Source organism: Elephas maximus, chromosome X (assembly GCF_024166365.1).
Source record: "Elephas maximus indicus isolate mEleMax1 chromosome X, mEleMax1 primary haplotype, whole genome shotgun sequence".
Lineage (NCBI taxonomy): Eukaryota > Metazoa > Chordata > Mammalia > Proboscidea > Elephantidae > Elephas > Elephas maximus.
This window is the reverse complement of record NC_064846.1, coordinates 49,137,535-49,160,928: the sequence shown is the minus strand read 5'-3', so window position 1 is coordinate 49,160,928 and position 23,394 is coordinate 49,137,535. Positions and strand designations below refer to the sequence as shown.

The window sequence follows — 23,394 nt, the reverse complement described above, 5'->3', positions numbered from 1 at the left end:
TTTTGTACCTTAATTATATCCTCCCTACCTTCTCTCATAAAAAAAATAGAACATAAAATTCCAAATCATTGTCAAAAATCACTTGGCTGAACTTTTGCTGGCTCAAAAGTCTTGGCATCTAAGAACTTCAGTGAAGATGACCTTAAGATCTTTGTGGTATTCTGTTTGTGTATTACTTATTCATAGTAAAGATCCAAAATTATGGCACTGAGTTGCTTTGCATCAATGATTGCCAAAATCATCTCTCAAGCAACCAGCAGGTGGTGCAAGTGTTGCTTACAAAGGCTCAATAGAAGAAACGGGGAACTGAGGAAAGGTCCTTTCCCCTTCAGAGCTCAGAGGAAAAACGGATTTGGTCCTAATAGGCTTTCTCAATTTGTAATTGTCTGGTTTATACCTCTTTCTTTCCTGAGTGTGTGCTTTCTAGGGGCTCTTAATAACAAATGTAGGAAACTGTTCCATAAAAAAATAAATTGAGGGGTTATGAATTTTGTCATTTACATTTACCATGAAATTTAAGTCTCAAAGATATTTCCAATCTTATTAAAAATAAAATATTATTACTGAGGTTCTACACATTGGTTTTTCTTTGGTTGAAATCTGGTAAGGGTTTAGACTGTATTGAAGCCACAGAGGAGAGAATGCTAGAAAACCTATTCTGTATGTTTGAAAATTTTAGTGAAAGTTATGTAATGCTTTTAGTCCATAGTGAGTCTCAGGTGTTGATACTTAGGATGGTTCTAAATTTGATGAGGAGCTATTTTTAAAAGATCTTAGACAATTTCTGTTCACTTTCATTTTAAAATCAGAGTTTTCATTTTCTAAGAAGTAATCTCTAAAAAATGACACAGTAAAATTTGGTTGAGTATCAGAAAAAAAATGGGAATTTTGAGAGTACAGCCCTATCCAGCAGCTCACTTTCCCTTTTGAACCAGCATCCCAGTTCTGGGTCCCACAACTTTCAGTCTCCTTTTGTCTGAATATTTATTATATCCCATAGAGCCAGGATAAATATCACACTTGATCAGTAGGCGTTGATTTTTACCTCAGATTGACGATTTCTTAAATCTGAGGCTTATTTACCTTTGTGGGTCTATGAGGTGAATTTCTTTATATTTAGTTTATTTAATATGAAATATCTTTAGAACGGCCTTACGTGCTGAGGGTCTAAGAAGACAGAGAGAAAAGGAATGATCAGTTGGTTGGGTTTAATTAATAAAGCCTTTCTCGAAGAGAGGAAACCCTGGTGACATAGTGGTTAAGTGGTATGGTTGCTAACCTGAAGGTCAGCAGTTCAAATCCACCAGGCGCTCCTTGGAAACTCTATGGGGCAGTTCTACTCTGTCCTATAGGGTCGCTATGAGTCAGAATTGACCTGACGGCAACAGGTTTGGTTTGGTTTTTTTGGTTTTCTGGAAGAGATGAGTTTTCTTTTTTTTTTTAAAGAGGAAAAAAGTACAGATTGGTAAAGAGAAAGATGGAGGAGGGCATTACAGATGTTTGGAATGGCATGTGCAAAGGCATAGACAAGAATGTGGAAGTTGCATGAAGTGGTAATAGTCAGACCTCACTCTAATAGAAACTCATTGCTAGAAATAACAGGAGATGAAATAGATGAGAGAAGTATTGGGAGTGAGAAGTGACTTGAGAGAGTCTAGGGTTAAAAGTAGCATCAGATAGTAAGAAGAAGTGAGCAATTTTGAGTCCTTAAGCAGGGTAGTTACCAGAGAAAAATTGGTTTTTGAGGTTTTTTTATTCTAGCAGTAGACTTGCATTCAAAGGGACGAGATCAGTGGTGCTTCTATTAGTCCAAGTGTGAGGTGAGGATAGTAGCTGTAGCAACAGAAGAGAACAAATTAGAGAGACGTTTTCAGTAAAGAATTCTCAGGCTAAGCTTACTGGAATGAATTGAATGTGTATTACAAGAGAAGAAAAGTCAAAAATAATTCTAGCTTTATAAGCATGGGGCTCAGGAGGGTGGTAATATTGTTAATGGCATTGGAAATTTTCTAATTGGTTGGAATATGGGAATAATATAAAATGTTACTTATAATCTGATAGTTGTCTTAGTTTTGCATCTGAACACTTTACGAAAATGATGACAGTATAATCATATGTAACTGCTATATTATTTTCAGGACAACAAGCCTCTTCCTCTTTGAGTTCCTTTATTAGTATTTGTTTTTTTTCTTTCATGATAAAGGTACTACCAAGGCCTGGGACTGGTGTAACTGTGGGAGAAAAAGGAAACATTGGATTACCGGGCTTGCCTGGAGAAAAAGGAGAGCGAGGATTCCCTGGGATACAGGGTCCACCTGGCCTTCCTGGAACTCCAGGTAAAAGATGCTATACTTATGTCTTTGTGCTTATAGCATCTTTACTAATCCATGTATACAGTATTACGTTAGTTTTAGGGTAAGCAGTAAGCATAAGAGTAGAAGACATGGGTATTTTTAATTGACAGATACTTCTCAATTCTTACTATAGTTTTTTCTTTCTCACCAAATTTCTTACCTGTACTTAAAAAAAAAGCTAAATCATTTGAGTAGTGACTTTTTTTCCTAAAATCCCATTTCTACCTTTTATTATTATTAATTTACACCAAACAATTTTGTGATCCGATAAATGAATCATCATATTTTCATGCTCTTATGGAAAGAGATACTGTCCTACTAATGCCTGGTTTTGCAAGATTTTCTGTATAAAAATGGTAAGCAGCACTGTCCACTTAAACAATTCCAGAAACATGTACCTAGAAATCTCAATGGTTATTTTGCTACGCCATAAAATCTTAGGGCTCAATAATGAGTCTTATCTCATTATTCACTACATTGTGGAGATATACAATGTAGTGAAGCATTTCTAATTCGGCCACAAATTAAGCACTGTCCTTGTTTAGCATGTTTATTTAGATGTCGAGTAAGATGGAGTGTAGTAGGGATTTATGTAAAATTTGCAAAAGCATCCAGTACAGTACCTGGTACATACACATTCAATAAATTCTGGTTCCTTTCTCTTCAAAAGTATTTGGCTAATGAGATATTAACATTATAAGATGAGAGACTGGCACTGATCCTTCCAAGGAGAAGGAGAATAAAATGTGGATTCTGTTATGCTCTAACGAAGTGTGCGCTTTGGATTTCTGATTTCAAGATAGTGGACTAAACACATACTTTGTCTGGAAAATGGGGATAAAGAATTCCCCCAGGATACAGCAAAAGAGTTAAAGATTTAGAAAGTACAAAAGAAAAAGTTGAGACATAAAGAATAAACCTAAAATTTCTAAAATCTATCATGAAGGAGTTCACAGAGGAGAGAATGGGATGAGAGGCAATATTTGAAAAAAGTAATGCCTGAGAACTTCCTGTATTAAAAACAGACATAAGTTCCAGTGAAAGGACTCATGAAGTCCTTTAAAAAACCCAAAAAACCAAACCTGTTGCCATTGAGTCAATTCCAACCCATAGCAACCCTATAGGACAGAGCAGAACTGCCCCATAGAGTTTCCAGGGAGCACCTGGTGGATTCAAACTGTTGACCTTTTGGTTAGCAGGTGAAGCTCTTAACTACTATGCCACCAGGGTTTCCATGAAGTCCTTAGCAGGATTAAAATAATAATAATAATACAAAAATCAATAGCAAAACATGTTGTAAGACATTTCAGAATTCAAGGGTAAAAAGAAATTCTTAAAAACTATCTGAGACCTCTGTAATAATTACTAGAGGTTTTACTCCAAAAGGAAGAAAAATGAATGCAGGATGAAGTAGGAGGGGGAACTAAGGTATAAGAACCAATGGTTAGGAAAGCTATTAATAAAGCATGTTAAGTTTAAATAAAAAGTATTGCTTATTAAGAAAATTAAGTAACATCCTGAAACTGTAATTGTAGACATTATAAGATGACAAGAATAAGTTGAAATAAGTAACTACAATTCATGTGAAAGGAGTAAACACCAATTAAAAGACAAAGACAAAGACTAAAATAAAATTGGAATATAAATATCTATTTTTTTTATGTAAAACAGGCATAACTAAGAAAAGGACACAGGAAATTTAAAAATAAAGCAATGGAAAGATGTACTAGGTAAAAGGTATCAAAAAGAAAACTGGTTTAGTAATTCTAATATAATATGAAATAGAAATCAAGGCAAAAAAACGCATTACGGGGACAAGAGAAACATTTCATATGGATAAATAGATAAATTATACCACAATAACACAAAAGTCATGAAACTTTATGCATTTAACAGTATAACTTTGAATATATAAGTGAAAACTGATAAGCTGTAAGAAAGAAATTGGCAAATCCCTAATATATCAAATAGGTGAAACATAAATGATATAAATACTTTGAGCAACACAATTGAGCTATATATGGGGGAAAGAGATGAGCTGTGTGCAGCAGAGAATACACATTGGAACATTTACAGAAATCATACCAGAAAAAAAATCAAAAAAAATTTATATGTAGTTCATGCTCTGTGACCAGAGTGAAGAAAGTTAGAAATTAATAACAGACCACCCCCAATATCTTTACATTTGTAAATTAGGAAGCACATTTATAAGTAACTCCTGAGGTAAAAAGGAAATAAGAAGCCACTGAAAGCTAAACAACCACAAAAGCACTGCATATCAAAACTCTTTGACTATGGCCAAAGTGACACCATTACTTTATCACAAAGTTGGAAAGACTAAAAGTAAATAAGCTAAGTTAAAAAGGGAAAACTAGAAAAAAGATAAGCACAAAGAAAGTTAGAAGGGAGAACTTGGTAAAGACTTAAAAAAAATAAAGCGGAAGACAAACTAAAGCAAATACAGTTTAATAAGAAAAATAAATGATGTTACTTTGAAAAAAAGTAAGAAATGAACAAGACTTTGACAAATACAATCAAGAGAAAAATGAAAGAAGTAACAAATAAAAAAGAATTAGTAAATAAAAAGGAATTATTGCCATAAATACAATTGAAAATTTTAAATTATATAAATATATCAAAATATTTGAAACTCTAGATGAAATAAATTCCTCATAAAAGAGAAAACATAAACTACTAAAATTGTTCTGAGAAAGTAAGAAACCTGGATAGATCAATTACTATAGAAAAATTTGAAATAGTAATTAAAGATCTTCATGAAAAGTATTTATGGGTGCTTTTTTAAGGATTCATGAGTGAATTCTGTGAAACTATAGAATAAATAATTCCCATACAGATAATTCCCATGTTTTTGTAAACTATTTCAGAGCGTTTTAAAAAAAAGAAAATTCAAATTCCAGGATGTAATGTTATAAATAACTATGTCAATCTCATTTATGAACCTAGAAGCAACAATCCTAAGTAAAATATCAAATCAATTCAGAAGTATATTAAAATAATGTTAGACCAAGTAGATTTTACCCTAAGATTGCAAAGATAGTTCAACAGTACTGTAAATGATATACTAATAGATTTAAAAAGAACAGACCTGTGGGGAGATTGGAACTCTTACAGACTGCTAATGGGAACATAAAATGGTACAACCACCATGGAAAATGGTGTGGCACTTCCTTAAAAAGCTAGAAATCGAAATACCATATGAACCAGCAATCCCACTTCTATGTATATATCCTAGAGAATAAGATCTGTGACAAGAACAGACATATGCACACCCAAGTTCATTGCAGCGTTATTTACAACAGCACAACATGGAAACAACCTAAGTGCCTAAAAAAAAAAAGTACCTATCAATGGATTAATGGATAAACAAACTGTGGTACATACACAAAATTTAACACCACGTAACGAGAAAGAACAATGATGTATCTTCGAGACACCTCATGACATGGATAAATCTGGAGGACATTATGATGAGTGAAATAAGTCAATCACAAAAGGACAAATATTGTATGAGACCACTGTTATAAATAGTCAAGAAAAGGTTTACACACAGACAGAAACATTTTTTGTTAGTTACCAGAGATGGGAGGGGGAGGGAGGGAAAAGTCACTAACAAGAGAGTAGACACATGTTCACTTTGTTGAGGGGAAGTGCAATATGGGAGAAGTCAGCACAACATGACCAAGACAGAGGAAGACACTGAGAGGTACACAATAACAAAAGACAATGCTGGTAAGTAATTATAACATATATAATCCTGTAACAACAGTAATAACAAACAAGAATAAATGAGAGGATACATAGACAGGTATGCTGAACAGGTGTGGGAGAACGTAGGGGAGTACACCCCACGTGCATATATAGGTTTGGCTGTGGATATTTCTACACACATATTTGTATGTGTTACATGTGTATTTATGTATATAACAGAGCACACAGGGGGCACAGTCATGGAAACATCTTAGACATAACCAAACACGTTGCAGGACTATGTTACTGGGCTTGAAGGCTAAGGACCATAGTCTTGGGGGACATCTAGGTCAACTGGCATAACAGTTCATGAAGACTATGTTCTATTTTGGTGAGTAGCATCTAGAGTCTTAAAAGGTTGCAAGCAGCCATCTAAGATAAAACTATTGGTCTCTTTCCATTCTGAGCAAAGGAGAGTGAAGAAAGAAACAATTAGTCCAAAGGAACCACAGCCTGCACTACCCTGAGACCAGAAGAACTAGATAGTATCCAGCTGCCACTCCTGACCACTCTGAGCAGGATAACAATAGAAAGTCCAGGTTAGAGTGGGAAAGAAATGTAGAACAAAATTCAAATTTGTAAAAAAGACCAGATTAACTGATCTTAGACTAGAGGAACCCCTGAGACTATGGCCCTTAGAAACCCTTCTAACCTCGACCTTAAGCCATTCCCAGAGATCACCTTTCAGCCAGATAATATGTTCTTGTTGTTGTTAGGTGCCATCGAGTCAGTTCCAACTCATAGCGACACTATGCACAACAGAACGAAACACTGCCTGGTCCTGAGCCATCCTTATAATTGTTGCTATGCTTGAGCTCATTGTTGCAGCCACTGTGTCAGTCCACCTCATTGAGGGTCCTCCTCTTCTCTGCTGACCCTGTACTCTGCCAAGCATGATGTCCTTCCCCAGGGACTGATCCCTCCTGATAACATGTCCAAAGTATGTAAGACACAGTCTTGTCATCCTTGCCTCTAAGGAGCATTCTGGCTGTGCTTTTTCTAAGACAGATTCGTTCATTCTTTTGGCAGTCCATGGTGTATTCAGTATTCTTCGCCAACACCACAATTCAAATGCGTCAATTCTTCTTTGGTCTTCCTCACTCGTTGTCCAGCTTTCACATGCGTATGATGAGATTGAAAACACCACGGCTTGGGTCAGGTGCACCTTAGTCTTCAAGGTGACATCTTTGCTCTTCAACACTTTAAACAGGTCCTTTGGAACAGATTTACCCAATGCAACGCGTCTTTTGATTTCTTGACTGCTGCTTCCATGGCTGTTGATTGTGGATCCAAGTAAAACGAAATCCATGACAATCTTTTCTCCATTTATCATGATGTTGCTCATTGGTCCAGTTGTGAGGATTTTTGTTTTCTTTATGTTGAGGTGCAATCCATACTGAAAGTTGTAATGTTTGATCTTCATCAGCAGGTGCTTCAATTCCTCTTCACTTTGAGCGAGCAAGGTTGTGTCATCTGCATAACACAGGTTGTTAATGAGCCTTCCCCCAATCCTCATGCCCCGTTCTTTGTATAATCCAGCTTCTCGTATTATTTGCTTAGCATACAGATTGAATACGTATGGTGAAAGAATACAACCCTGACGCACACCTTTCCTGACTTTAAACCAATCAGTATCCCCTTGTTCTGTCCGAACAACTGCCTCTTGATCTATGTACAGATTCCTCATGAGCACAATTGAGTGTTCTGGAATTTCCATTCTTTGCAATCTTACCCATAATTTATTATGATCCACACAGTCGAATGCCTTTGCATAGTCAATAAAACACAGGTAAACATCCTTCTGGTATTCTCTGCTTTCAGCCAGGATCCATCTGACATCAGCAATGATATCCCTGGTTCCATGTCCTCTTCTGAGTTTGGCCTGAATTTCTGGCAGTTCCCTGTCGATATACTGCTGCAGCCATTTTTGAGTGATCTTCAGCAGAATTTTGCTTGTGTGACATTAATGATATTGTTCTATAATTTCCACATTGGGTTGGATCACCTTTCTTGGGAATAGGCATAAATATGGATCTCTTCCAGTCAGTTGGCCAGGAAGCTGTCTTTCATCTTTCTTGGCATAGATGAGTGAGCACCTCCAGCGCTGCATCTGTTGTTGAAACATCTCAATTGATATTCCATCAATTCCTGGAGCCTTGTTTTTCGCCAATGCCTTCAGAGCAGCTTGGACTTCTTCCTTCAGTACCATCGGTTCCTGATCATATGCCACCTCTTGAAATGGCTGAACATCGACAAATTCTTTTTGGTATAATGACTCTGTGTATTCCTTCCATATTCTTTTGATGCTTCCTGCGTCATTCAATATTTTCCCCATAGAACCCTTCACTATTGCAGCTCGAGGCTTGAATTTTTTCTTCAGTTGTTTCAGCTTGAGAAAGGCCGAGTGTGTTCTTCACTTTTGGTTTTCCATCTCCAGCTCTTTGCACATGTCATTATAATACTTTATTTTGTCTTCTCGAGAGGCCCTTTGAAATCTTCTCTTCAGTTCTTTTACTTCATCAATTCTTCCTTTTGCTTTAGCTGCTCAACTTTCGAGAGCAAGTTTCAGAGTCTCCTCTGACATCCATCTTGGTCTTTTCTTTCTTTCCTTTCTTTTCAGTGACCTCTTGCTTTCTTCATGGATGATGTCCTTGATGTCATTCCACAACTTGTCTGGTCTTTGGTCAGTAGTGTTCAATACGTCAAATCTATTCTTCAGATGGTCTCTAAATTCAGGTGGGATATATTCAAGGTCATATTTTGGCTCTCGTGGACTTGCTCTGATTTTCTTCAGTTTCATATTGAACTTGCATATGAGCAATTGATGGCCTGTTGCACAGTTGGCCCCTGGCCTTGTTCTGACTGATGATATTGAGCTCTTCCATCATCTCTTTCCACAGATGTAGTCAGTTTGGTTTCTGTGTGTTCCATCTGGCGAGGTCCGTGTGTACAGTCGCTGTTTATGTTAGTGTAAAGAGGTATTTGCTATGAAGAAGGCATTGGTCTTGCCAAATTCTATCATTCGATCTCCGGCATTGTTTCTATCTGTCACCGAGGCCGTATTTTCCAACTACCGATCCTTCTTCTTTGTTTCCAACTTTCGCATTCCAATCGCCAGTAATTATCAATGCATCTTGATTGCATGTTCTATCAATTTCAGACCGCAGCAGCTGATAAAAATCTTTAATTTCTTCATCTTTGGCCCTAGTGGTTGGTGCATAAATTTGGATAATAGTTGTATTAACTGGTCTTCCTTGTAGGTTTATGGATATTATCCTATCACTGACAGCGCTGTACTTTAGGATAGATCTTGAAACGTTCTTTTTGATGATGAATGCACCACCATTCCTCTTCAAGTTGTCATTCCCAGCACAGTAGACTATATGACTGTCCAATTCAAAATGGCCAATACCAGCCCATTTCAGCTCACTGACGCCTAGGATATTGATGTTTATGTGTTCCATTTCATTTTTGACGGTTTCCAATTTTCCTAGATTCATACTTCATACATTCCAGGTTCTGATTATTAATGCATGTTTGCAGCTGTTTCTTCTCATTTTGAGTCATGCCACATCAGCAAATGAAGGTCCCGAAAGCTTTACTCCATCCACGTCATTAAGGTCAATTCTACTTCGAGGAGGCAGCTCTTCCCCAGTCATCTTTTGAGTGCCTTCTAACCTGGGGGGCTCATCTTCCAGCACTGTACCAGACAGTGTTCCACTGCTGTTCATAAGGTTTTCACTGGCTAATACTTTTCAGAAGTAGACTGCTGGGTCCTTCTTCCTAGTCTGTCTTAGTCTGGAAGCTCAGCTGAAACCTATCCTCCATGGGTGACCCTACTTGTATCTGAATACTGGTGGCATAGCTTCCAGTGTCACAGCAACATGCAAGCCCCCACAGTACGACAAACTGACAGACGCATGGGGGGCCAAATAATATACAGGCCTATAAAATAAACAGTAACATCCATGAAGAATGTGCTTTTTAGAACGATGACCTGTATGAGAGCAAAAGGGCAACATCTGCCCAAAAGGAATGATGAGAAGAAAGGAAGGGGCAGGAAAACCAGACAAGTGGAAATGGGGAACTCAAGGTGATATAGGGGAGAGAGAGTGCTGACACATTTCAGGGATTGCAACCAATGTCACGGAAAAATTTCTGTATAAACTTTTGAATGGGAAACTAATTTGCTCTGTAAACCTTCACCTAAAGCACAGGAAAAAATAAAGGGGTCACTTGATGCAGAGAAAGCAGTCAATAAAATTCAGTACCCATTCATTTTTTTCTCTAAGTTTTATTTATTTTGTTGTTATTGAGGATATACACAGCAAAATATACACCAATTCAGCAGTTCCTACATGTAAAATTCAGTGACATTGATTATATTCTTTGAGTTGTGCAACCATTCTCACTCTTCTTTTCTGAGTTGTTCCTCCCTCATTAACATTAACTCACTGCCCCTTAAGTCTCCTATCTTTTGAGTTGCTGTTGTCAATTTGACCCCATATAGATAGTTTTAAAAAAGCATAATGCTCAAAGCAGAACTTATTTACTAGATAAGGTAAACCATTGTTCAGTTTTAAGATTTCAGGGGATATTTTTGATTTAAGGTTTAAAGATACTCTCAGGGCAGTAGTTTCAGGGGTTCATCTGTTCTCCGTAGCTCCGGAAAGTCTGGAGTCCATGAGAATTTGAAAATCTCTTCTGCATTTTCCCCCTTTTGATCAGGAGCCATTTATGGAATCTGATCAAAATGTTTAGTAATGGTAGCTGGGCACCATCTGGTTCTTCTGGTCTCATGGCAAAGGAGGCGGTTGCTCATGGAGCCAATTAGCCACACATTCCATATCCTCTTCCTATTCCTGACTTTCCTTCTTCCTCTGTTGCTGCAGATGAATAGAGACCAATTGTTGTGCTTTGATGGCCACTTGCAAGCTTTTAAGACCCCAGGCACTACACAGCAAACTAGAAGATGCGTTAGAAGCACTAAACACATTAGGCCAATTAACTGGGGTATCCCACGAAACGATGACCCTAAACCTCCAAACCAAGGCACCAAATCCCATGAGGTGTTTGATTGTACATAAGCAGCCTCAGAAGCTACTGTGTTTTTTTTTTTGTAAATATATCTACTACACAACTTTTGCCAATTCAACTGTTTACAGGTGTACAACTTTTATTAACAGCAGCTACAATAATCAGCTGTGCAACCCTACCCTTAATGTGATTTTTCTATCATTGTTAACCCCCCTTTTCCTCTTCCCTCCTGCTTCTGGTAACCACTAATAAGCTTTGGTCTCTGTACATTTGCCTTTTCTTCTCTTTTTATATAAGTAAGGCCATACAGTAGTCATTCTTCAGTGACTGGCTTATTTTACTCAGCATGATATCTTCAAACTCTCTCTATACCATAGCGAGTATCAGGACTTCATTTCTTCTACTGGCTGAGTAGTATTCCACTGTATGTATATACCACATTTTGTTTATCCATTCATTTGCTTGTCGGTGTTTAGGTTGTTTCCACCTTTTGGCTATTGTGGATAGTGCTACAATGAACTTCTCCATTTGTTTTTTAAAGAAAATAATTACTAGAATTAAAAGAGGACTAACTTGACGAAGCCTATCTACTGGACCATACAGGAAATGCTCTACTTCGTGATGAAGCATCAGAAGCATTCTCATTCAAGTAAAAAAATGAGATAAAGATACCCAGAATCACCGATACTGTTTGTTATTATACTAGAGATCCTAGCAATGAACTAAGGCTGAAAAAAAAAAGAAGTATAAGGACAGAAAGGAAAGCAAATTTTTGTTATCCATAGACCATATGATTGTTGTTGTTAGGTGCCATTGAGTCAGTTCCAACTCATAGCGACCGTGTGTACAAAAGAACGAAACATTACCTGCTCCATGTCTTCCTCACAATCATTGCTATGTTTGAGCCCATGGTTGCAGCCACTGTGTCAGTCCATCTCATTGAGGGTCTTTCCTATTTTTTGCTGACCCTCCACCAAGCATGATGTCCTCCAAGTATTGGTCCCTTCTGATAACATGTCCAAAGTATGTGAGACATAGTCTCACCATTCTTGCTTCTAAGGAGCATTCTGGCTGTACTTCCTCCAACACAGATATGTTCATTCTTTTGGCAGTCCATGGTACATTCAATATTCTTTATCAACACCATAATTCAAAGGCATCAATTCTTCTTCAGTCTTCCTTAATCATTGTCCAGCTTTTGCATGCATATGAGGCTATTGAAAATGTCATGGCTGGGGTGAAGCACACCTTTGTCCTCCAAGTGACATCTTTGCTTTTTATAGCATTTTAAAGAGAACTTTTGCAGCAGATGATGCAGTGCATCGTTTGATTTCTCGACTGCTGCTTCCGTGGCTATTGATTGTGGATCCAAGTAAAATGAAATCCTTGACAACTTCAATCTTTTCTCCGTTTATCGTGATGTTGCTCATTGGTCCAGTTGTGAGGATTTTTGTTTTCTTTATGTTGAGGTGTAATCCATACTGAAGGCTGTGGTCTTTGATCTTCATCAGGAAGCGCTTCAAATCCTCTTCACTTTCAGCAAACAGGGTTGTGTTGTCTGCATATCGAAGGCTGTTAATGAGTCTTCCTCCCATCATGATGCCCCAATCTTCTTCATACAGTCCAGCTTCTTGGATCATTTGCTCAGCATACAGATTGACTCAGTGTGGTTGAAGGATACAACCCTGACAGACACCATTCCTGATTTTAAACCATGCAGTATCCCCTTGTCCACTTCAAACGACTGCCTCTTGGTCTATGTACAGGTTTTGCATGAGCACAATTAAGTGTTCTAGAATTCCCATTCTTTGCAGTGTATTTCACAATTTGTTATGATCCCCACAGTCGAATGTCTTTGCATAGTCAATAAAACACAGGTTAACACCATATGATTATCTACTCAAAAATGTCATCTACTCTGAAAACCTAAAAGAATCAAATTACAAATTATCAGAACTTAAATAGAAAGTTTGCAGGATGATCAGATGTGAGTAGCACACATAAATAATTTGCCTTCCTCTACGTCAGTGATAACAAATCAAACATAAAATAGGAAAAAATCTAGTTTACAATAGTGATATTAATAGTAATTAAATTCATGACAGTTGTAAAGCTAACCTGTGAATAAACTCACCAAGAGATGTGCAAAACCTTTTTACAGAACTTCGTAAAATATTATTAAATCATTTAAAATCACTGAATAATTGGAAATACGTATCTTATTCTGCAATGGAAGAACTCAGTGCTGTAAACATTTAGTTCTACAAAAAAAAAATCCCTTTACATTTAAATTAATCTCACTCAGAATTCCAACAGGGTTTTTTTTTTGTAACGAAACTGGCAAGCTGATTCTAAACTTCAATTGTAAGAATAAGTGTGCAGTAGTAGTATTAAAGACTTCTAAAAAATTTTTTTACTGTGTATAATGTGAAAGTTTACATAGCAAAGTAGTTTCCCATTCTATAGTTTATACATAAAGTGTTCCATAACAATGGTTTCATTCCCCACAGTGTGTCAGCAGTCTTCCCATATCCACCCTAGGTTTCCTATTTCCTTTTGTCCTGACTTTCTATCCCTTCCTGCCTTCTTCTTGTCTTTGCTTTTGGGCAAATGTCGCCCTTTTGATCTCGTATAATTGATTGTTGTAAGGAGCACATTCCTCTCAGGCATTATTGTTTCTTTAATGGGCCTGTCTATGATTTTATGGAAACCCTGGTGGCGTAGTGGTTAAGTGCTACAGCTGCTAACCAAAAGGTCGGCAGTTCAGATCCGCCAGGCGCTCCTTGGAAACTCTATGGGGCAATTCTACTCTGTTCAGTAGGGTCGCTATGAGTCGTAATCGACTCGACGGCGATGGGTTTGGTTTTTGGTTCAGTCTATGATTTTACTGAAAGATGATCTCCGGTAATGGCTTCAGTTACAGTTCAGAAGGGTGTCTATCTTAGGGCCATAGTCTCGGGGGTTCCTCCAGTCTCTGTCAGACCAATAAGTCGGGTCTTTTTTGTGAATTTGATTGTTTGTTCTACAATTTTTTTTCTCGTTCTGACTGGGACCCTGTTGTCATCCCAGTCAGTAGTGATAGCTGGGCACCGTCTAGCACATCTGGTCTCAAGATCATGTAGGCTGTGGTTCATGTCGTCCATTAGTCCTTTGGACTGATTGCTTCCTTTAGTCTTTGGTTTTCTTCATTCTCCTTTACTCTGGAACAATAAAAGACCAACACATGTATCTGAGATGGCCACTTGGAAGTTTTCAAAACCCAGATGCTACTTATCAAAGTAGGATGTAGAACTTTATGAACTATGTTGTGCCTGTTGATGTAGGTGACCCCCAAGTAAAGATGGTTTTTAAAAACGAGAAATATGAGCATATTTTCCTTACCAGTTTTGAAAACATTATAAAGCCATAATAATTAAAAAGTGTGGTACTGGTGCAGGAAAAAAAAAAAAAAACAATGGAACAGAAGAATGTCCAGAGACAGAGCCATGTCTGTATGGGAGCCTCAGAAGGCTTCTTTTTCTCTTGCCAATGGCTTTCCAGTATTTCTGAGATTAAAAGATCATAGTGTCAAAGAGGAAACCCTGGTGGCCTAGTGGTTAAGTGCTGTGGCTGCTAACCAAAAGGTCAGTAGTTCAAATCCACCAGGTGCTCCTTGGAAACACTACGGGGTAGTCCTACTCTGTCTTATAGGGTCGCTATGAGTCAGAATCGACTCGACAACAGGCTTTTAGGCTAGGCTAGTGTCAAAGAAGAGTAGATAGTTATTAGTACATTTGCAAAAGTAATAAAGTTACCTTAAATTCTTTCTTATACTTAAAATGGTAGTTACATTATTTGAAAATTTTTATCCCTTTGCCAGATGTTGATTCTTATAGAAAAAATAAGAACATAACCAGCCTTTTACATTAAAGGAAGATATTATCGTTACTTAGTGTCTCATTGATAACCAAAATAATTTCTCTCAAATCATTTTGATCACTTTAATGGGTACATTTTCTTATCTCAGGGACTGCAGTTGTCGGTCCTCCTGGCCCCCCTGGTTTTCCTGGAGAAAGAGGCCAGAAAGGTGATGAGGGCCCACCTGGACTGTCCATTCCTGGATCTCCTGGACTTGATGGACAGCCTGGCGCTCCTGGCCTTCCAGGGCCTCCTGGGCCTCCTGGCCTGCACATCCCTCCTAGTAAGCGATATTTTGTCTCCTCCTAAGTTCTATAGTTGTTTTTGTTTCTTTCATTTATAAGTGAATCTTGCTGAAGGTTGGCGTCGTTCTTTTTGTATCTTATATCTAAGAAATCCTACTGCTGCTTTTACTTTTGGATTTTTGGTGAATCTTTGATGGTTAAATTTATTCTTCAAATAATGCTTATTGTCATCAATATTCTATCTTCCTTTTGCACATAGCTAGTTGTATTTCTGTAGAGCGGTAACTGAATATAAGTCCTTTCTTATTCTAGCCTGCCAAGATTTCTTTTCTATTCATCTTCTAGATATTTCACAACGATTAACTTGTTATCCTTTCTTTCTCTTATCTCAGGTGGTGAGATATGTGAAGCAGGCCCCCCAGGCCCTCCAGGATCTCCAGGTGATAGAGGATTTCAAGGAGAACAAGGAGTGAAAGGTTTGGTTCCCAACCATATTCATTCCTTCATTATTTCAGATCATTGGCAAAACCTCCTGTTATCCCCCATCCCACCTCACCCACCCACTCACTCCCGTGGTCATACCCCAAGACCAGCACAGTACCATTAGTGAACACCTCCATAATCTTGATTGCATGAATCCCATTTTCTGACCACCATCTTCTATCTCTCTAGCTCACCACTTCTAATAATCTGACTCCAAAATTACTTTAACCCCACTGAGAACTAACAACTTTAACTATCCCTCAACCCTTTGATGTCCTTTCATCCCTCTTAAACCAGCTAAAATTCCATGATCAATCATCGACTTCTTTGCCTTTCTGTCACTTCATTGTACTCACTTAGAACAAAATCATAGTCCTGGTTAATTCTAATTTCCACCTCTTTTGAGCCTGCTTCTTCTCTTGAAACTTCTAACACCTCTTCCCCCATTCTTATTTTTTTAAGTTGTGCTTTAGATGAAGGTTTACAGAGCAAATTAGTTTCTCATTAAATAGTTAATACACATACTGTTTCGTGACATTAGTTGCCGACCCCATGACGTGTCAAAACTCTCCCCTTTTCAACCTTGGGTTCCCCATTTCCATTCGTCCAGCTTTCGTTTCCCTTCCTGCCTTCTTGTCTTTGTTCCTAGGCTGGTGTGCCCATTTAGTCTCACATACGTGGTCGAGGTATGTGTATTATTGTTTGTTTTATGATGTTGTCTAATCTTTTGCTAAAGGATGAGCCTCAGGAGTGACTTCAGTACTGAGTTAAAAGAATGTTCAGGGGCCCCATTCTCACTTTAAGCTGCTGAACTTACTTTATCCTTCATTAACCAATTGAAGCAATAACAAGAGAATTTTCACAAATTGTCACCACCACATTTACCCACCTACCTACATCTGTGCCCGTGTACTCTGCCTTCCTGCCTATTACTGTTACTGGTCTCCCCAAGGACTTTATTCCAGAAATTCTTGCCTTTCCCACATCATTAATTTTTCCCTTTCTACTGAGTCATTCCCAGCAGCATACAAATATACTTTCTTCACCCATCTTAAACATACTTCAGTCAGGATTTCACTTACCCCCTCCCTCCCACCACTCTATACATTGCTGCTCTTATGAAAGTCACCAGTGGCCTATTCCCTGCTAATCTAAATGCCAAATCTCAGTCCTCTTCTGACTTGATAATTACCTTCTTTAAACGCTTTCTTCACTTAGCTTTCAGTACCTTTCCTGTTTTTCTTCCTACCTTGCAGGCTACTACTGGGTTGCTGGTTTTGCCCATTTTTCCCAATTTTTTCAAAGGTACTGTTTTCTTTAGATGTAAAACACTAAGTAATGATAAGATTTTATTTACATAAGCACACGAATCCTCAATGTACACCTTAATAAACTTTTATAAATGTATATTAAAACTATGTAACTACCATCCAGATCAAGATTTAGAACATTTCTAAGATCCTAGAAGATTGTCTTTGTGCCTTCTAGTCAGTACCCCTTAAAGGTACCTACTATTTTATTCTCTATTTATTGTAGATTAGTTTGTCTAATTTTGAACTTTGTGTAAATGGAATCGTACGATACAGACTCTTTTGTGACTGGCATCTTTTGCTCAATATTATATCTGGGGGATATTTCCATATTTTTGTGTATAAAGATATTTTTTCACCGCTGTGTGGTATTCCATTGTATGGATTTACCGCAATATCAATTCTAATGTTTATGGACATTTGGTGTGCGGCTGTTACAGATAAAGCTGCATGTTTTTTAAGGCTTAAAAACTCATTTCTGTGGCATATATACCTGGGAATGGAATTGCTGTGATATAGAGTAGGTGTAGGTTTTGCTTCCATAGATATCAGCAAATCGTTTTCCAGAATGATTTTAATTTGCATTTCCCTGATGACTTATTGATGCTGACCATCTTTTCTTATGCTTTGGACGTGCCCTTTTGTAAAGTGTCTATTCAGATCTTTTTCCCATTTTTAATTGAGTTGTTGGATCTATCTTTTCCCTTTATGTGACTTTTTTCACTGTGTCTTTTGCTGAACAGAAGGTTTTAAGTAAATGAAGTCCGACTTATTAATGCCCCAACTTTATGGTTAGTGCTGTTTATGCCCTGGTTTAGAAATCTTTGCTTATTCTAAGGACCTGACAATATTCCTCTATGTTTTCCTCTAGAAACTTTATCGTTTTACCTTTTGTGTTTGAATCTTTGATCCGTCTTCAGTTAATTTTTGTGTATAGTGTGAGTCAGGGATGGAAGTTCATTTTTTCCCACATGGATATCCAGTTGACTCAGTACCATAGTACAAAAGGCCATAATTACTGCACTGGATTGCATTAGCACTTTCGTAGTAAATCAGATGACTGTCTATTTGTGAGTCGGTTTCCAACCTCTGTATTTTGTTCAGTTGGTCTGTTTGTCTCTCCTTGGGCCAGTGTCAGACTGTGATTATTGTAGCTCTAGAGTAAGTCTTGGCTTTTTAGGTACTTTGCATTTCCATACACATTTTAGAATTATCTACCCAACTTTTAATTTTGGAATGCCCCAAGATTCAATCCTTGTTCCTCTTCTCTTCTCTAACTCATTCGTCTCATGACTTTAAATGCCATCTACTTGCCAATGACTTCTTAATTTATGCTTCTAGTCCAAACATAATTCTTTGCCTCTGGATTTGTATATCCAGCTGTCTACTCAACATCTGTATTTGGATCTCTTTATTTGAATACACATTTTGAACTTGACATCCTGATCAAGTTAAAGTCCTGATCTCTGCTACCTCCTTCATAATCACTCCACTCATAATATTCCCCTTCTTACTTGAAGGCAGGCTGCTCTAGCCTTCCAGTTACCTGGGGAAAAAAACCTTGGATTCATCCTTGATCCCCCTCGTCCTTTGTATTCCAAATATGATCTGTCAGAAAATCCCAGGGGCTCTACTTTCAAATATGTCCCAAATCTAAATAATTCTCATCACCTTCATTGCTATCACCCTGGGATTAGCTACTGTAATCTCTCTCCTAGATTACTACAGCAGTAGCCCCCTAACTGGTCACCCTTTTCCATCATTGTCTTCCTAGTGATGCTTCTTAACATAGCAGCATCCAGAGTCATCCTTTTAAAACTTAAGACATGTCATGTTGATTTTCTGTTTAAAATCCTCTGCTAGATTCTCATTTCACTCAGAGTAAAAAATAGTCTTTACCATGGCCTATAAAACCTTTCATTATCTGCCACTCATTATAACCTGTGAGCCCTCTTCCTCACTTTACTTCAGCAGTTTGGTTTCCTTGCTGTTCCCTGTATGCTCCAAACTTGGCTATTCTCTCTGCCTGGGATACTATACACTCATTATGCTTGTGTCATTTCCTTTAGAGTTTTTTTTTTAAATCATATGTCATATTCTCAATGAGTCCTATCCTGACCACACTATTTAAAATTGCAACCTTCGATCCACCCTGGCATACCTAATCCTATTTAACCATTTGCCATCAAGTTAACTCCAACTCATGACCATGAGTCCAATCCCATTTATCTAGCTCTAATTTTTTTCCTATAAGCACAACACCTTTTAATGTATATGTAGTTTAATAATTTGTTACCTTCATTGTTCATTATCACTCCCCACTGGTAGACTGTAAGCTCTGTGAAAGCATGGATTTGTTGGTGGGGCATGGGGGCTGGAAGTCTTTTTCTTTTTTTAATATTTTATTGTGTTTAAGGTGAAAGTTTACACAGCCAATTAGATTCCCATTTAACAATTTCTACACAAATTATTCAGTGATTTTTGGGGAAGGGGCTGCAATTCTCATTATTTCCATTCTGGTTGCTCCATTTCTAGTACTCTAGTTTCCTTGCCCCCTTACCTTCTCGTCTTTGCTTTAGAGTAGTTCTTGACCATTTGGTCTCATATAGATGATTTTTTAAAGGAGCTCATTACTCACAGGTGATATTCTTTGTTTTATGAGCCAATCTGCTATTTATCTCAAAGGTGGCCTCAAGGATAATTTTGGTTTAAGATTTAAAGAGTATCTCAGGGTGACAGTCTCAGGGGATGGCATGGATTTTTGTCTGTTTTGTTTATCAGTATATCACATGCACTTAGAACAGTGCTTGGCACACAGTAGGCCCTCAGTAAATATTTGTCACATGAATTGATTTCTAGAAATAGACTTCTCTAACCACAGTTAGATAGGGATGTTGTCCCTTAGTGCTAACTTCTTTAGAATCTATCTAAAGAAGGTAGATATACCCCTTACAGTAACATTTGCTTTCATTCTTATTTTCTTCAGGTGACAAAGGAGACACCTGCTTCAATTGTATTGGAACTGGTATTTCAGGGCCTCCAGGTCAACCTGGTTTGCCAGGTCTCCCAGGTCCTCAAGGTAAAACAGGAACATTTTAAAATACTTCTTGGCTAGATTTTGGTGAGCTTATAGTTTTAGAATGTTGCCAGTTCTCATTTTATAGCTAGCCACACATATCCATAACTAATTAAATAGGAAATGCCTCTATCTGCTACAAAATAAATTGTGCTCTTGTTTCTAATACCTAAAGCTACTGACATTTTTCTGTTAAAGCATTTTGACAGTATTATTCCAGGAAAAATATCTTTTTATTTTTCATAGGGAGAGGAAAATAACTTATACAGAGTCAGAATTTTTTCTTCCAGCAAGCTGGAGGAAAAATTCATAATGCCTGGCCCCGGAGTATAGTTTCCAGTGGCAGAGCTTCTAGTCATTGGGGTTGTATTGCGTGTTGTCATTAAGAAACAAGGTGTTTATTGGAGTTTGGCAGCCAACTGCAAATATTCCTGTATATATAATCCCTCCCTCCCCATTTCTAATCAAAACCAGATTTGATATCCATGAGGACCTAAAATATTTTGCTCAACTTCCTCTTGGAATATTATATTGTTTTTGAATAACACTTCATATCTAAGTCAGAGCTGAGAATAGATACTAGATCTCTTACGTTTCTCTCTAGTGTGTCTGTCAAGGAGACCAGTTCCTTTAAAGCTTGGAAACAGATTTTCAGCAAGTCTGATAGCTGCTACTGCAGTTTCTGGGTAGTGTAAATGGTTAACTTGCTTGGCTGCTAACAGAAAAGTTAGAGGTTCAAGTCCACAGCATCTGGTTTTTGGTTATACCTGTCACGAAAAATCAATAACCTAGCCATGTACCTGTAGTCTGGTGGTTCTAGAGCTTCAGCAAGCATTGGAATCACCTTGGGAGCTTGTTAAAATTTGGATCCTTAGGCCCCGTCCCCAAATTTCCTGATTCGGTAGGTCTGGGATGGGGCCCAAACATTCACATTTCTAACCGGTTCCCGGATGATGCTGGTACTACTGGTCCAGCGGCCCCATTTTGAGAACCGTTACTTTGATGATGTTTCCTCTACTTTTTGGTCACCAAATGTTTCTCAAAAACTAAATTTGAGGGCATGACAAATAAAAGAAAGGATTGGTAAAGGCCTAGGAAGATGTGTAAGTCAGAACAAAGAAAGATATGTAGACTTTATCTTTATCACATTCTTCTCGCCTTGATTATTGGATGATTATGGGAACCTGGGCACCTCTATCCATAGTGCTTAGTAGCTGCAAGCTTTGAAAAAGGCTTTGGATTTGGAAATACATAAGGATAGAATCTTGTAACATGAAATTTTAGGTTTATCTAAAAGAAGGGATTATTTCCTCATTTTGACATCATAAAATATGGAAATTAAAATGTCAATCGTTAAATGGGATGGAGAAGGATTATTTTAAAACTTGACTTTCTGACTTGCTGATAGCTATATGAGCTTTGTCAGGGTTTCAAGCTCAAAACTTACATTATTGTGTGTGTGTGTGTGTTAGGATCTCTTGGTCTCCCTGGACAGAAGGGAGAAAAAGGGCATGCTGGTGCAACCGGACCCAAAGGATTACCAGTAAGTTTTGAGTATATTATATAACAAAAAGAAATTATATGTATATATCCTTATATATACACAAAAATTGTCATATAATTTTTCTATTAAATCGTGATTTGTTTGATTTCATCTCTCTCCCTGTCATACATGCTTCATTTGATTCAATGCTGTGTACACTAAAAGATATAGGATGGGTGGATGAGGTAAACTGGGAAGGGGACAGTGTTAGAAAAAAGAATCTGACTTTCTTTTGTCTCTTTCTCCTTTTCCCCCTCATTCTTACTGTTTTTCCTCAGGGCATACCAGGTGCTGGAGGTGCTCCAGGCATCCCTGGATCTAAAGGTGAACCTGGTGACATCCTCACTTTTCCAGGAATGAAGGGTGACAAAGGAGAGTTAGGTTTCCCTGGAACTCCAGGGCTTCCTGGTTTGCCTGGCACCCCTGGACAGGATGGATTGCCAGGGCTTCCTGGTCCCAAAGGACAACCTGTGAGTTGGTTTGATATTCTTGGTTTTGTGATATAAAATTGTCACTTAGGAATGTTTCCTAAATTAGTGCAAAGGATGGGCCTGCTGCTGAGATGAACAATCAATGCTTAAAAGAAGGTGGTTATATATAGTAATGGCACATTGTTATTGACTATGTAAGGTTTCTTTACCACTCCTTCTCAGTTCTTTTATAACCTTCTCCTTCTTAACCCATTGCATATTTAGTCATATTGGCTGTGAATAAGTAGGTAGGAGGTTAAGATGCTTATTTTGTAATGATCTCTTATGGGTCAGTGTGATGTTCCCTCTCTCTTACTCTGTATTTCCTTGTCTGGGTTTATTTAGACCTGACAACTAGAAATCTAACTTGGTTTTCATATATAGTAAGCTTGAGCTGGAATTGACTCAACAGCAATGAGTTGAACTTAGAGATTAGTATGAGTAGATGACCATGCTAAATGAGGCACAGAGCATAAACATTGAACATAAATGAGCAATATCTTATTTCGTGCACAATACACATCCTGGAATATTTAGGTTGTAAGTTATATTTTATAATTTGTTAGCTAGACTGACTGTAACTTTCTTGACTTATAATAGAATGTAAGGTCCACGAGGATGAGATTTATGTCCATTTTTATTCTCTGCTGTATCACCAGTACCCGGCATATAGTAGGAGTTCAGAAATATTTGATGAATGAATAAATGACTGAGTGGAGTGATCACAATATCATCCAGTAATATCCCACACTTTATAGCTTTTAGGAAGAATATTTATGGCTGAATTTTTAACCTAGTTGTAGTCATTAATTCCAACCTGTACGTAGCTGTTATATCTACTTGTTTCTGTACTAAACTTTTCACTTTCCAGGGTGGAATTGCTTTCAAGGGTGAAAGAGGTCCCCCTGGGAGCCCAGGTTTGCCAGGTCTTCCAGGGGATAGAGGGCCCATGGGCCCTCCTGGTTTTGGCCCTCCAGGCCCAGTAGGTGAAAAAGGCACACAAGGTGTGGAAGGAAACCCAGGCCAGCCAGGAATACCGGGTGAGTTTACTGTGGTTGTTTGTTTTGTTTTGTTATTAGTCTGGTGCTTAAAATCTGAAATGTATTATCTTTTGGCCATTCTTGCTTTCCTTTGCTGAAAGATGTGTTTCCTTGGCCATTTATGGTTGTGCCCTTCAGAGCTTCTGAGCAAGGGGACACAATGTGCTTTTT

At 37.8% G+C, this 23,394-nt stretch overlaps 1 protein-coding gene across 1 annotated transcript in view; it reads left to right on the top strand.

Annotated features, from left to right (window-relative positions):
* COL4A5 (collagen type IV alpha 5 chain) overlaps positions 1-23,394 on the top strand; it is a 301,445-nt gene that overhangs the window by 176,671 nt on the left and 101,380 nt on the right. Inside the window, exons 19-25 of the mRNA XM_049871358.1 lie at positions 2,204-2,336; positions 15,166-15,339; positions 15,694-15,777; positions 20,081-20,173; positions 21,643-21,713; positions 21,992-22,183; positions 23,055-23,223. Coding sequence (XP_049727315.1) covers positions 2,204-2,336; positions 15,166-15,339; positions 15,694-15,777; positions 20,081-20,173; positions 21,643-21,713; positions 21,992-22,183; positions 23,055-23,223 — 916 coding nt within the window. The remainder of the gene's footprint in view (positions 1-2,203; positions 2,337-15,165; positions 15,340-15,693; positions 15,778-20,080; positions 20,174-21,642; positions 21,714-21,991; positions 22,184-23,054; positions 23,224-23,394) is intronic.